The sequence below is a fragment of the Ammospiza caudacuta genome, chromosome Z (assembly GCF_027887145.1).
Source record: "Ammospiza caudacuta isolate bAmmCau1 chromosome Z, bAmmCau1.pri, whole genome shotgun sequence".
NCBI lineage: Eukaryota > Metazoa > Chordata > Aves > Passeriformes > Passerellidae > Ammospiza > Ammospiza caudacuta.
This window is the reverse complement of record NC_080632.1, coordinates 27481771-27496819: the sequence shown is the minus strand read 5'-3', so window position 1 is coordinate 27496819 and position 15049 is coordinate 27481771. Positions and strand designations below refer to the sequence as shown.

The 15049-nt window shown below is 38.7% G+C and overlaps 1 protein-coding gene across 1 annotated transcript in view; it reads right to left on the bottom strand.

Annotated features, from left to right (window-relative positions):
- The window catches only part of SHC3 (SHC adaptor protein 3), a 51358-nt gene that overhangs the window by 18199 nt on the left and 18110 nt on the right, over window positions 1-15049 (bottom strand). The window contains exons 3-4 of the mRNA XM_058823585.1: window positions 5200-5263; window positions 2430-2549 (exon numbers count right to left, since the gene is read on the bottom strand). Of these exons, the coding sequence (XP_058679568.1) occupies window positions 2430-2549; window positions 5200-5263 (184 nt within the window). The remainder of the gene's footprint in view (window positions 1-2429; window positions 2550-5199; window positions 5264-15049) is intronic.

The following is a 15049-nucleotide window of genomic DNA, read 5'->3' as shown; positions in this document are numbered from 1 at the left end:
AAGAAAAGGTCATTTGAAAGAAACTTTCACTTGATATTTGAGTCACAGAAGCCATGCCAAGGGATTCATCTGGGATGGGACAGGCCGCTGTTAAGTGCCTCAGAGCATCTGACAATAAGAATTAAGATCTTGGTTCTTCACTTTGGAGAGGGAGCCACATACAACAAACCATTCTGGAAAAAATAAAATAGGCTAGAAAACTATCCTCTGTGCTGTTTTCCCTAACCTGCTTCTTAAAGACATGAACTATCCACTGCCTTCCTTGGAAAGAAAAAAATCTGACAGAACTTTCCCTGAATCTTGCTGCTTCACTAAGTCAGAGAGAGATGACTACTATTTGTAGTGTTTCTTTCATGTAAAGAGCACTTCATTTTCAATAGCCCTGCTTGTCCCACAACATCCTCCAAAGATGTGGTTAGTTTTTAAGAGTACGCCTGTAAATTAGTGCTCTGCTACTCAGCAGTGAGGATTTCCTTCTCTTAAAGAAGTAAAAATTGAATATGTAGTACAGAGAATACATAGAGAATGTAGATTATCCCAACAATAGAACTAAAGTAGTGAAGTTTCGTTACACAATTTCATATTATCACTATCTTGATGTGTGCAAATAACCTAATCTTCTATTTTAGCATGTAAAAGAAAAATTATTTCAGACTGTCGCTAAACTAATTTTTTCCAAATTTTAAGGAAGCTGAAAAGTGCTTGAAACCATTAGTTCAAGTCAGGTGTTTTTTTTAATTCCACAGCTAATTTATTTTGAAGTTGGGGTATTCCCCATCTCATCTCTACCAATATCAAAATGCTGAAAAGAGATACAGCAAACTATCAATGCCTTGCATTGCTTAAAATATAAAGCAATTCACTAATGTTGGCATACAGCTCAGAAACCTTTTAATCTATGCCAACCTTCATTTTAAAGAAATAAGCAAAACAAAATCATGTTCCGCTCATCCCTGCCCAATATGTTCACTTTGTGAACTGTTGTGCAGGGGTACATGCAGTTGCTTTCCTTCTACCACAAGGGCCAACAACCCTGGCTTGTCTTTTCTTTCCTCTCAGATCTGCCGGGAAAAAGACACTATTACAGAAGTTGCAGCCATCCTCCTGTGTGGGGCCTCAAAGGGCAAAGCTGCTGGGCCATGCTTAGCTGCAAATCAAATCCTTGGCAGAAACAAGAAAAAGAGGAGGCCACAGCCAGACCAGGGATCTCTGAGAAACCAGACATTTTCCAGGCCTGCAGCACCCAGAAGAGTCTACTATTCCTCAAAAAGAATGATATAAGAGGAAGATGAACAGTTTTGTCAATTCAGAGAAAAGGCAAAACATGTAGAGGATGACTCTTCGAAATAAATGAGTTTAACTACATTTCTGCCCTAGCATTGGCTGATGACAAGCTGACTTTCAGGGTCTGGCACTTCCTTGGTAGAGCTAATTAACATCACGTTCTTATGCTTCCGATGGGGAGTAACTGTCCTTATGAATAGCACTGCTGTTCATATTCCATAGTAAGGCTACAGACTACTGCAGCCAGTCACAGCCCTGCTCCCCCAGTCTCAGTGCTCACTGCAGGGGATTTTGATGCTTTCTAAATAAGGATAAGAATGAAGATATACGAATGAAAACATAGTAACGAACAGCAAGCTTTTTAATAAATGGTATATATATTCTTTCTTACTTTCTAACCCTGAGGCCCCGAAGGCATCAGTAGGAATTTTACTTCTTTACTCTCTGTATCTGGGCAGAAAGTTGCATGCCCTAATGCAATATGTGGCTCACAGCAAATAGCACAGCAGTGGCTACGCATGTCTGTCTGCTTCCTTTTTATATATACCCTGAGCAAGGATTTTTCTCATCTCATACATGATTCACAAACCACTGCAGTGATTCCCCAAAGTCTGTCTGTACCTTCAGCACAGTGAAGAAGAAGAAATGAGCTACTTTAAAAAGGCTGCCTTGTCTCTCTAAAAGACTGGCCTTTCACTGCACTGCAAAATCCCTGAGGCTGTATTTTTGGCAGCACCTCAGGAACAGTTTGCCCTTTAAGACTCTAAATGGGAAGAAAACAACAAAATTGGGGACACACATTCAGTATTTTAGTTGTTGCTCCAAGCACACCCCTTTTATGACTCTGAAAGTTTGTCATTTTATTCAATAAGAACTCCCACAACCATATAATGGTATTTCACATCACAGGTCTTTTAAGAGCAAAACCAATCTGCCTGAAACATGGCAAGAAGAAAACAATTTATCAAAGCTGTGTTGAATAGTGAAATAAACTGACTTCCACTATGATTATATTTTGAGTTCATTCATTTTATGACATTATTGAGGAATAATTTTGAGCAACCGAGTACTTGGCAGACAGCTAATAATTGTGCAGCAGGCTGTTCATCAAAAGCCTCACAAGTTAATACAGAAGTTATACTCACCTGTTTTGTATCTGGATTCATTAGATTTAAGCTGCTGGTGGAGATATTCAACATTATGCTCATTCCTGCAAACTGAAGATTGCTCTTTCCCAAGATGCTAGAAAGGACTTTGCTTGGTGGCTGTGAGGAGGGGGGGAAAAAGCAGATTTTTGTTCTCTGATTTTTTTTTTTTTGAATGACCTTCATTGTATGCAGGGTTAGTGGTGATCTTAAAAGCTTCTAAAAAGTTTATGACTTTTCAAAGATCATTAATTTGCAACAACTGTTTTCCTCTGGAAATTATTTCTCATTTATACTACTACTACTTCTACTACAACTACTACTACTACTAATAATAATAATAAGTAATAATAATAATGATAGTAGCCAAACAGTTCTTCATATACTCTTCACCAAAAAGAAAAAAATAGGGGTTTTGTGAGACAGCACCAGTGTCATCATCACCAAGGGACCAAGTAAGCAGATGAAGATGAATGCCTTCAGTCAGTATCTTAAAACAAAAATGTGCTTGTTCTATAAAAATAGCTTCAACTCTTGAAATTTACTGTTTGCTCTACATCTACTGACTGTTCTACCCCCTTGCCACATGGAAAGTGGGACTCCAGTGATATTGATGGAAGGCTCACAGAATGGGACACAGAGAATTATGGACTGGATTACCTCTAAAGGTCCCTTCTAACCCCTAACCATTCTATGACTTTACTTGTAGACTTAAGAGTAGGTTAAAGCCAGATATAGACAAATAAAACCTCTTTATGCTGGCGTAAAATATGGATCTAAACATTATCAGAGGATAAGTATATGAATGTAACACAGGGGATGTAATAGTATTGATAACTTTTATAGGCATTTCACCAGCTCTTAGGAGGTTTTGCAGCAACAGAAATTATGCTGTCAAAGCAAAATTCATAAACTTCTCACCTTTGAGAGCTATGGGGAACCACATAGCTGCGTGAGAGCAGCCACATTCAAGTAACCACAGCCTGTAAAAAACAAGGCTGCCCAGCACTCACAGACCAACCCCTTTAACTTGCTATACTGGCACTGGTGAATATTCGTGCTGGTCATTAGTATATAAAGACAAAATGACTGGAGACGGTGCTCTTCTGCCACTATTTTTGCACTTGTCCTAAGCTGCCTGCAAGTTTAGATGGTTTTGTTCCTAGCAGTCTGGATACAATTGAGCTTCTGCAGTCCTGAAAGTTTACATATATTTAATTTAATCTTCTTTCCCTTCTGTTTAACTGACTAAAAATACTCTACGTACATACTGCTCCTATGTAACATGTGCTGCACTATTTCAACCCTGTCATGTTACAGAGCTAGTACTTCATTAAATTCTCTTTTGAACAAACTCTTTTGAGTAACTCTGTATCTCCTCTTTCCTTAATCCTTCATGATTCCTGAGTCATGCCTAAGGATTACCAACCCTGTGTTGGCGCAGGTAAAGTGTGAAAATGTGGCTTCAGGAAGTACATGCCACCTCAACCAAATTGATATGCCGCTAGTGGGAGAAACATGATGAATGTGCAGACCCGCAAAAGACACATGTCTTTGATATTTATCTGAAATTCTGTTGCTCTTTTCAACAACTTATAAGCAACATTACTTTTACATCTGTAATACAGCAAGGTGTCTCACTAGTTGCTTGGAACTCTGTTTAACTTATTTTTTCACCTGCATTTTGTGTCATTATGCTTTCCAAGAAGAAAGATACTTTTGTCCTTACTTTCAAATTTAAAATGAAATGCCAGAGAACCATGAAATGCCAATGAGATAAATTTGGTGGAGGTGAAACTATAGCCTAATTTCTGACACAATTTCCAATCACACTGTGACACGTCACATATGACTGATTTTACCAGGGTATGATTCTCTATTGCAAACAAGTGGCATTTCATGGTATTCCTTTCTGCTGAGATTCTGCCTAGATGGTGGAGCAGCTGGGGAAGCAGGCCTTCACCTGCACAGTCTCCTCCTCTGCCCAAGAACACACACAAGGGCTATAATTAACTACTTTCTATGCTTCTTCCCTTGGAGATAGCACCACATCCCAGCTTTGCTCACAGGTCTCCGGAAGAGACTGTTGAGAGCCATCAGTGCAGGAGCTGAGCCAAGGCTTCCTTCTCTTCCTGTATGAAGATTCTAACTCCCAGCACACAAATAAAAATAAAAGCAAGGTAGTAATGATGTCAGGTACACGCTGGACTCACCATCAGCACTGGACACTGAGCATCAGCCACAGGTGTTTACGGAAAAAGCAGAGGGAACAAAGGATCACCTCATATGCTCTTTCCATTTCCAGAAATCAGTGATAACCAGACTCTAAATGTCATCAGAATATCTATCTTTCAAGAACGAATCTAGTCACTTTCAAAACTATGTATGTTTTGGACCTCTGCTGTATCTTCCAGTACCTATTTCCATAATTTACTCATGCATTTTATGGAAAGGCATCCCATTTGTTGGTTTTAACTCTTCCACCTGCAATCTACAAAAGAAAGAAAGTAAAAGGAGGAGGTTTCTATGGAAGAAACATAAATGCACAATCTTCATCCTAGATGTACTTATATTTCCAGATGCGTACAAAAGCAGTTCCTGACCAAAAGGGCAAGTGACAACATACAGTGAGTAAAAACAGCCAATACTCTAAATGATTAATCAACTGCAATTCTCAAAGCTGCCTTAAAGTCACCTGCCTGCTGTGCCTGGTCTCCACTGTGCTGTACAGAGAAAATACAGTCAACTGCACTACAAGAAAAAAAAATACCTTTCGTTTCTTGAAGGCTCTTTTGGCACCAGGCATGGCTTCACAAACACGACTGATTGCTTCCCTGAAGAGACAGAAAAAAGCTTTATGGCAAAAGAATGTGTGGGTTTCTTCATTACGCTTGAAATGCACTGGAGAGAACAGTTTCAACTGTATTTCTGTGCACAAGTGAAGATAGTTAGCAGGTCCGTTAGCTTTCCTCTAAAAAAGAGAATGTTTCCTCACACTACTAAAAAGACCTTTTCTCACTGTAAATTAGAATATTGCTCATAATACCATCCTTCTGGTCTCACTTTTGTACATTTGTTAACACCTTCTTCAAAAAAAATGTTTCTTTTAGTGTGAGAGTTAGAAAGCATTATTTTTCTTACTACTATATTATGCACTTTTCCAGTCAGAGCAAAACCACCAGGATTTAGACAGTATCAGAACCCTTGGTAATATGGACATTCTATACAGTACATGGGATGTACATTTCAATTTATACTATTTCAATACAGTCTGAGTAGTTTATTAGTGGCCTTACATTTATATTACAGGGAATATAATTGACTGAAACAATATTTTATTTCAGTTTTTTAACATTGCTTCATTCTTCCCATCACACTCAGGCTGACTGAAAGAAATGCATGTCCAACATGGATTTGAATCTTTACCCTTTCATAGAAGAGTAACTCTACATCACAAAAGCTCTTGAAATCATACACTCCAAACAAATCTTACAGTTCCTTCCAGTATCCAGCAATTTATAATCTGAATGGTTAATCTGTCAGTGTTTAGAATTTGCTCCTGTACACACACAGGCCTTCCCTCTGACCACTAGGTACAAGACTTTAATAGGCTCGTCCCACTGCAAGACAGAATGGTTTCACAGAAGCAAGCAAAGGTGATTCCCAACCTTGTTTAACTATTTCTTATATGTATTGAGACTAACAGCAGATTATATTTAGAGCCAAAACCATGCAAATAACAAATATTTTAAGCAAAAACCCCCAAAACTCAAAAGCAAACCAACCAACCAACCAAACCAGAAAACAAAAGGATGGGAAACAATGAACTACAAGATAAAGAACAGCCAAAATAATCAAAACCTTGAAACATCCTCTAGATAAAGGCATAATTGATATTAACTTTATGCCATGTGCTGTCTATACCAACTCTGCACAGGATCAACAAGTGCGTCAGGAGAACAATGCCATACACATATATCAGCATTCAACTTGTAATGGCTTAGCAAACATGACAGATTATATCAGGTGGCAATCAGTAACTGATCTATAGTCATGCCTTGTGTGCTTTTAGCTTGGACCCAGTTTGAAGTTGGAATCACCTGGAAGAATCACATTTTATTGGTTTGGGGAGATGGGTGGTTGGGGGAATGGAACACACCTTAAAGCAGGTTTACAGTCCTGCCATTCTGAAGAAGTGTGAGATTTATAGTGAGAGATGGTTAAAAAATCTTTCAAGCACACTATCTTTTCTTCAGGTCTAGAGGAGAGGTGGTTTATTCAGTAACTTGTTCTATGCCTTTTTTTCCTCCACCTACATCTGTTTATCTAATAAAATTGCCTCCCACTACAAACCTTGCCTTGCATATGTACTCAGACCATTATAGCTACAATACACCATTTCATGGTTCAGCACCTGTATTTAGCTCCCACCTTCATCACATTTTTTTACTCCAAACAAGTGTTTTAGTTAAAGTAATGACTAGATTTTCTTACAGGGCAAGTAAAAAGCAGTTGGTTTAAAAGAACATGTCTGATGCATCTTGGAAACAAAGCACAGCAACCATCAGACAGTGATCACCATAATACTGAGACAAGGATAACTCCTGAAAATGTAACCCGGGAAAAGTAAATATACACCTCTCAAAAGAAAAATTCACTAAAAATGCTTTTCTTTTACTCATGAAAAACAAGCAGACATCATCTTTTGCAGAGTCATCCTCACTGGCTACTGAGCTAAAACTTGTGGTTTCCCATCTCTCTCTTCTGCTGAAGCAAATCCTTTGGAGGTAATAGAATGGGAAGTTCAGGCCAGTGGCAGTCTCCAGCCCACTTCAGCCTTTCAGACCTGTGCCTCTTGCTTCACCAGGTGTGTCTTAGTTTCCCAGGCATTTTGACTGCAAGCTGCTCTCACAGAGAGATCACCAACACTTGTCACCTCTTTGTCTATTCCAGTGGTTCAGCTGGTACATTGAGATACCTTGTAGGTTTTGCCTCTCACAGAAAGGACTTGGATTTCTGAGATATGTACTTGAGGGATTAGTTATTAAATTAGTCTATCATTTCCTTTCTCTTCCTATTTGCCCACATCATCTTCTCTTTGTAGTGGCAGCACAGAACTTAGAGAAAGACAAGGGGATTTTCAGGCCACTGCACCCAACAAAAAAATGTGTGCAATTTTGTTTTTCTTCTAGGACAGGGTAGGGTATTGTAGCAGTACCTCTCCTGCCAGCTCCTGGTAACCAGACATTAATTGTGTTACTCAATAGATTCATCTGATTCAAGGATCTTGTTCATCAAGACTGCCACTTGAGATAGGAATGGAAATAACTAGGTGAAAAAGCTGAAACCCAAGGCGAGGCTTCACAAGGCAGCCTTGACTACTCCTTGCATGCCCTATCTTGGCAGAGCAGAGAAGGCTTTAAAAAAACCTCTAATAAACAAAGAAAACCAACCAACCAACCAACCAATCAACCAACCAACCAACCAAAAAACCCCCCATAAACAAAAAAAACCCCAACCGGGCTACACATCCTCTCACTCCATAAAAAAAGCACAATTCAGTTTCCTGCTATCTGTCTTCCTTTTGGTAAAATATCTTGGTTTTACAGAACTCAGTGTTCCCAAAGGCTATGGGAAGACTGGGAGTCTATGGGTTTTGAACCTCTGTGAATACTAAATCTATTCAAGCAACTGCAGGCTTCAAGTTAACAATGCTTTTAGTGAAAATGCTGGGAACTTCAGAAAACATATTCATAGAGCAATTCTGTGTAATCAAGGTCAGAGTGTCCTGGCAGCAACTCTTTGCATGCCTGCAACAGAAGGCACAGTACTTTTCCTGTGTGGGAGTAAAGGAGTCTAAAAGCAGTATTTGAAGAAAATAAGAAGAATAAGGACGACTAAACATCTGTCACTGCACTAAATATGCATTTTATCCAAGGGTCATCAAGACACTTACAGGAATCCAGCACCTTTTCTATGATAAGAGGCTGAGAGAATTGGGATTCCTCAGCCTTGAGAAGTGAAGGCTTTAGGGTGAACTAACAGCTGTCTTCCAGCAGCTGAAGGGAGCCTACAAGAAAGGTGAAGAGAGACTTTCTACAAGAGCATTTAGTGACAAGACGATGGGAATGGCTTCAAACTGAAAAGGTAGGTTGAGACAAGATATTAGGAGGAAATTCTCCACTGTGAAGAATGTGATGCACTGGAACAGGTTTTCCAGAGAAACTGTGGGTGCCCCAGCCCTGGAAGTGTTTAGGACCAGGGTGCATGGGACTGCGAGCAACCTGGTCCAGTGACAGGTATCCCTGCCTATGCCAGGGGATTGGAACTGAATGGTCTTTACAGTCCCCTCCAACCCAAACCATTCTATGATTCTGTGACAGTTCTCCAACCAGGTAGCCAGATTGCCTAGTGGTGTTGAAAGGATGGCCCGAAGACTTCTTTTCAGCTTGCACTGCTAGGAAGGACGGGGTAGATGTAACCATTTTTTTTTAGCAAATCAAATTTGGAAATGCCTCGGCAGCACAAACACCTGACAGACAAATCAAGCCCAGGAACAGGTATTGCCACCAGGCTGAGCATGCCATCACCTGACTTGTGCATGGAAACCCTTGCCTAAGGAAGGCAAAACCAAAAGTTCTGTATAAATCTGCATATATATCTGGTTAGATATTGCACAGTTTGGGAAAGCTGGATGTGATTACATTTGTTTCCTTTCTAATAGGAAAATTATTTGACATAGACAGATATCACACCTTTCTAAGCCACATCCTGCTTCATTAGCTAGGCTCAGATAAAAATCAGTGTAGATTTATGCTGATCTCTTGTAAAATTAGTTATTGTGCTGTCTGCAGTAAGGACCACATGCTGAGTTCCAAATCTGCCCAAGAGTATTTTCTGCTTTGCAGATGGTCATACGGTGGAGTCATTTTCTTGGCACAAAACATGTTGCGTATTTTGAATATAATTTCAGCATTCAAGTGCATTCAGTAAAAAATCACCGATATTAATTTTCTGAGATTGCATTGCCATTTAGTTCCATTAATAAGGCTAATGCCCTGGTATCGTTCATAGCTTTAGTGATATTTTATTCTGTTATAAAAAGTGGTCCACTCAGGAAGTTCAAATGTGTTCCTCTATGAAACATCATCACATGAAAATACTCTCCATTTTTTGTTTGCGCTGTTCCTGTTCTTAATTAATGTTATTTAATTGATTAAACCCCAGAATTCTGGAACTCAAATTTCAAGGAAATTACATACACATAGAAAAAACACAGATTTTCTCAGCATATTTGAAAAAAGTAAAACCATCTCAAATAATGAGATGAGAAAATGTGATTACATTTTAGTATGAAATGTTTTGTTTCAAAATATTTAAAACCTACTAATACTCTATTTTAAAGATATTCTAGTGTCCTGTAATTCCCAAGTTTACTTCTCCCCACCTCAAAAGTTTAGGACTTCACAGGTTGAAAAACAGACAGCAAAAGACTGACTTTTTAAATGGAAGAACTGTTCAGAAGGTTCACAGTTATTTCTTAACAGTACTAAGTTCCTGTCAATTTTAATCATTACCAAATACTGTACCAGTATTTGCTGAGGAAAAACAAAGTCTGTAGTAAATTTTAAAATAACTTGCTCCTGAAAAATAATAATAATTAAAAAAGAAACAGAGACCAAAAATACATTTTTAGAAGTCTGTTTAATAATTGAAATACTTTTTGTTCATTTGCAAAACAGGCAAAATGAGCATGCGCTGTCTGAAGTAGCACAGGGGACATTGACAACCTCCAAAGACTAAACCAGTGTTTGACAGCAGATTGACCATGTCTGGAGGATGCAAGGCTGAAGAAGTAGCTAAGGAGAATGAATCAACAGTATGGAAAGAAAGGGGAGGCTAACTGTGGCGAAGATGCCCCTACTGCCACGCATCCAGAGTGCCATGCAGCAGCACCCCTGAGGGGAAATCCCCATAGAAACTGGAGCAGAGACCAAACGATGCCATTTGTTACCATCCTGACCAAAGTGAAGCCTGTCTTCATGGAAAACCTGGAAGAAAACTTTTGTGGAATAAGGTAACATCAAGCAGATGTATTGTGCAAGCTGGTGCCACTTGTAGAGCATGGAGACGACTCTTCTTTTTCTTTTTGTCAGCTACCCATTCTGTTTCTTCACATGGAGTTTTCTCACATGTAGAAAATCTAAAAGCAGAAAATGAAAGGAAGCTGGCCAACTTAATTGTTGCTTTACTGAATAAATTTATACACTCAGGTGGTTGGCTTTGAATACCACATGTCATTAGATACGTAGTATCAATCTATCTAATGATAGTTACTCTTATACTCCTGCATTTTCAGTGTGAGACTTCCATTAATCTCCTAAGAGAAACCAATGCAGTTTGAAGGACTCTTTTGATTTCACTGGCAAATAAACTCTTTTTCTATTGGTATGCTCAGTGCTCTGTTCTCAGTATTTACAGATGACCTAACTTTTTAAGGAATATTTGACTCAACTTCTTTAAAATTTATACCTTCTTCCATAACATGCAAGTAAGTTTCAGAAAACCCAGTCTCATTCATCAGGAACATAGAAATCTACCTGATCTTGATGATTTCTTCTAACACAACAGTTCTGAACAGTGGTCTTATTTAAGAAATGTAGAGTGAAACTTGTTTATCCTACTGGCACACCTTAACTATATCTCTTAACTCTTCATGCCTACAGAGCTTTGATGAACATAAAGTAAGGGTACATGAAACCTTGGTTTTGAATGTACAGCTACAAAACCTTCCTTATAGACAGCCCTCTAACTGTCAAGAATATAGTCAATGACACCAAAAGCATCTAAAAAAAGGTACTTTAAGGTACTTAAAGATACTCAGTCCCTTAGCATCTTTTATGGCCTTCAGGATTTTTTCCACTCAGCCTGGTCTCTAGCTACTTATCATAGTCCTTGTCAGAGAAATAGAGAGAGAAATTAAAATTGTTTTCTGTTGCTTAATCAGGATCATAGTAATCTCCAAACTGGGCTAAGCCTCAGTTCATTTACTAAAGTATTTTCTCTCAAAGAGTAGATATTAGCAGGTATTTCAAAGGCAGACACAGGAAACTTCACAGAAGTAGAGCGAAAAAATTTAGTCTAACAATATTTTTCTCTAATGCCTGACTTCATGTCCAAAGCAGGACTTTGGAGAAGTATCTTACAAAAGCTCTGTGTAAGACAGATGACACTTTATAAATATCTGGGCTGTGTTTGCCAAAAAGGACTGTTCAGTGTTGATGAACTGTCTGGTGTGACTGGACATATCATGTGAACAACAGACAAATTCCTCATGCCACCAATTATTTGTGTAATCAAGCTGCCAGGTGCTGTTAGCAGAACTTGAGAGTGTTTTGGTTTCCAGATTTCTGTCAGTTGTCAACTTTGTACTGTAATTTGCATTTAAAATGTGTTAAGACCACTCTGCTTCAGGTCATGCTTCTGCAGACCCATGTGGAGTCACCATCTTTCTGAAAATTCAGGATACAGTGATATCTGTAACTGCTTCACTGACTATTTGGATTCCAACTTTCTACCTTCCCCATCCTCCAAGAGCCTCTTTGCTTTCTTAAAAAGGCACATGGACTGGGAGAGCTCAGTTAATTGCTCTCATTCTGGCTTTGCATTACCATGTATTAGTAAAATTATACCAAATATTAGGTAACAATTTCCAAATACTACCACATTGAAAAGGAAAGATTCCAGTCTTAGGCATACAAAAATATATTCTACCACATGTCTGTGCTAATAACAACTTAACTAGCAATTGTAAATTATTCTCAATCTATCAGGCACTATAGCTGTCATTGTCCCACTCAGAGGTATGCTGTATGAATTATAAGGATGTCTCCATCCACTTTTGAGACTCCTGCTTCCTGGTGAACCAAGCAGCAAGCCAGCACCTCATGCTTCCCACAGCTTTGACTCCCAAGTAGCTCTGCCCATCTCTTCCTGTAACTGCAAATGGTCTGTGTGTCCTGCCATCTCCTAATACCACCCACAGACAGAGCTCTTGTGGAAGAAGGCAGAGATAAAACACACTCACCTTTAAGCATGACCGCATGTTAAGGAAGACACTGAATGCAGAATTCAGTGCAGATAACAGATTACCTATCAGCCTTCAAGAATCACAGGAGACACATTCTTGCTTTTCAATGTCTTCCACCCTTTCTTTCAGTGATGCTTGCTGACAATTTCTGAAAACAACACAGATCCAGGTGAAACACTACATCAACTAAACTGTTTCATATTGTTTAGCATTGGACTCAAATACAACTCTAACATTTGGATTTCTACCATCTCTTCTCCAGGGATATTGGCATAAATGGAGAAGAATTGGCATAATTTTATGAATAAAGTTCAAGCCTCAAATTTGGAGAGGAATATTTTTCAAGCTGTTCATCCCAACAGAGTTAATGTAGTTACTGAGATCAGAGTTTGGATTTAGGTCCACTGCTGATATGAGGTATTTCCGTCCTCTGACCTACTGCTATTAAAACAACATGCAATGTAATATTTTACTTAGCATGGGGAGGTGTGACTTCATGATGCTGCATGTCATAAATGGATTTTGTTTAATTAAATGCTAGTGAACATGCATCCTTGTAGTTCAGACTCAAATGTACAACAAACAGTGCATGCAACATCTAATTCAAACCAGTGCATAAGTCACTCATGCACACAACACAAAAGTGAGGACACATTATTCTACTATAGCTTTAACAATAAGCAAACAAACATATTACATGAACTGCAAACACTGCACATATTGCAAAAGAATTTTACCTGATTGGTAAGATTTTTTTTTTACAAAAAGCCTGAAGGCATAAAGAGCCTGGCCACAGAAGCTTAAGAGTGGGCCCTTTCTATGACGATGATGGTGGGTTTCAGATGAACTTTAACCACTTGCCACCCGTGGTTAGCTCAGTAGTCTTGTCTGCTGTTCCTCCACTACGTTGAAAATTAAATGCTTTTGTCTTGCTGCCCAAGAAAGTCATCTTGACTTCACATGCGTTACAAGAATTATCACTGGGTAATCAAAGACGCAACACGTGAATTCAGCTGGCTTTCATTTATCATTATGTGTAATGACTGACCGTTGTCTGGCGCATCCTCTTATTTGCTCAAAGATTCACATGACGTTACATTCATTAAAGGAAATAATAAATACAATACAACTGATTAATACTACTCTGGTTCTTCTATTTCCCCTGTAAAGAATGAATCTTGAGACTTGAGAATATATGTAATGATAAAGGCAAGAAGTTGTTAGAAATTTTACATAACTGCTCATTTTTCCTTCAACTCAAAATTAGGGCAGTAAGGTGCCACCAAAGTTATTAAGATCTGATGAATAGTATGCCAAGTGATGTGTTTGCTCACTGCTCTCACATGAAGATAAATGTATTGCTGCAAGTTTTAACATTATATTGTACAAAAAATGAAAAGACAAAACTAATACTAGTTACAGGATAGGATAGGTAAGACAGCATTAGATGGCACAAGTCAATATTTTACAGGACTGTAATAAGGAAGGAAAGGCTGCTGACCAAAGTATTTACTCTGGGGCTTTGATGCAGTTCGTGAAATTGAAGCCAAAGTTCTTCATTTGTCAGATACGTCCATGCATGCACACTGATGTATATACTTTCCTAATGCATTATAACAGCTGTGATTTCAAAGCCATTCCAATTATCTACACAACCTTTTCACACGAATTTCTTACCTCTAATTCACCAGATAAGTGGAAATCTCAGTCCAATTTTTAAGTAATTTCTAAGTGCTCACTCAACAATTTAGGTGCCATTTACAAGCACTAATTCATTTAATCACAGGGTTGTCTGTGACTGGGACTAACAGTTTGTCTCAAATAACACCAGGAGTTTTCAAGCAGAGCAGGAGACTACATGTCTTACCCTCCCATTACTGGGCCCCACAATATTTTTCTTCTAAGAACTGATGCTGCTTATTTAACTTTTGGGGTTTTACTCATCCTCAAAGCTGACAGAGACATAAAGTGACAAATGCAATAACTTGAAGGCAGAAAACCAGCAAATTTAGGATTCCTAATAACTGACTTCCTGTGTTTAAGCTCTGCAACATGGAGAAAAACTAAGGTTAACAAAGGAGGCAGGGACAGGCATGTGATGCAGTGCTAGAAAGGGAGTAAGTGCTTTCTATGTGTCAAACATGATGCCTACTTATTAGGAAGAAATGCATCCAGGCTTTCACAATGAATCAAGTAACTTGATAAATTTTTTCTACTTTATTTAATACTGCATAATGCCAGAAGTCATATCAGTCAAGACAGATCACTTTCTTCTATAACCGGTTTTGAAAGGTCTCGAAAAAATAACAGATCCAACAGGTGTGATACATGCAGTAGGATCAATTTATAAAGTTGTGGGTCAGAAAGGGACCGCAGCTGCTGTGACATCTGTTTCTCTGGAGAGAGGAAATAGCACAGAGGGGTTTACACAGAGAAGCTTTTACTTCAGCTATGGACCCTGGCTCCTTGGCTGATGCAGTCACAGCTAACACTACAGACCTAAGCCTTGGCCACACCACCATACCTAAAA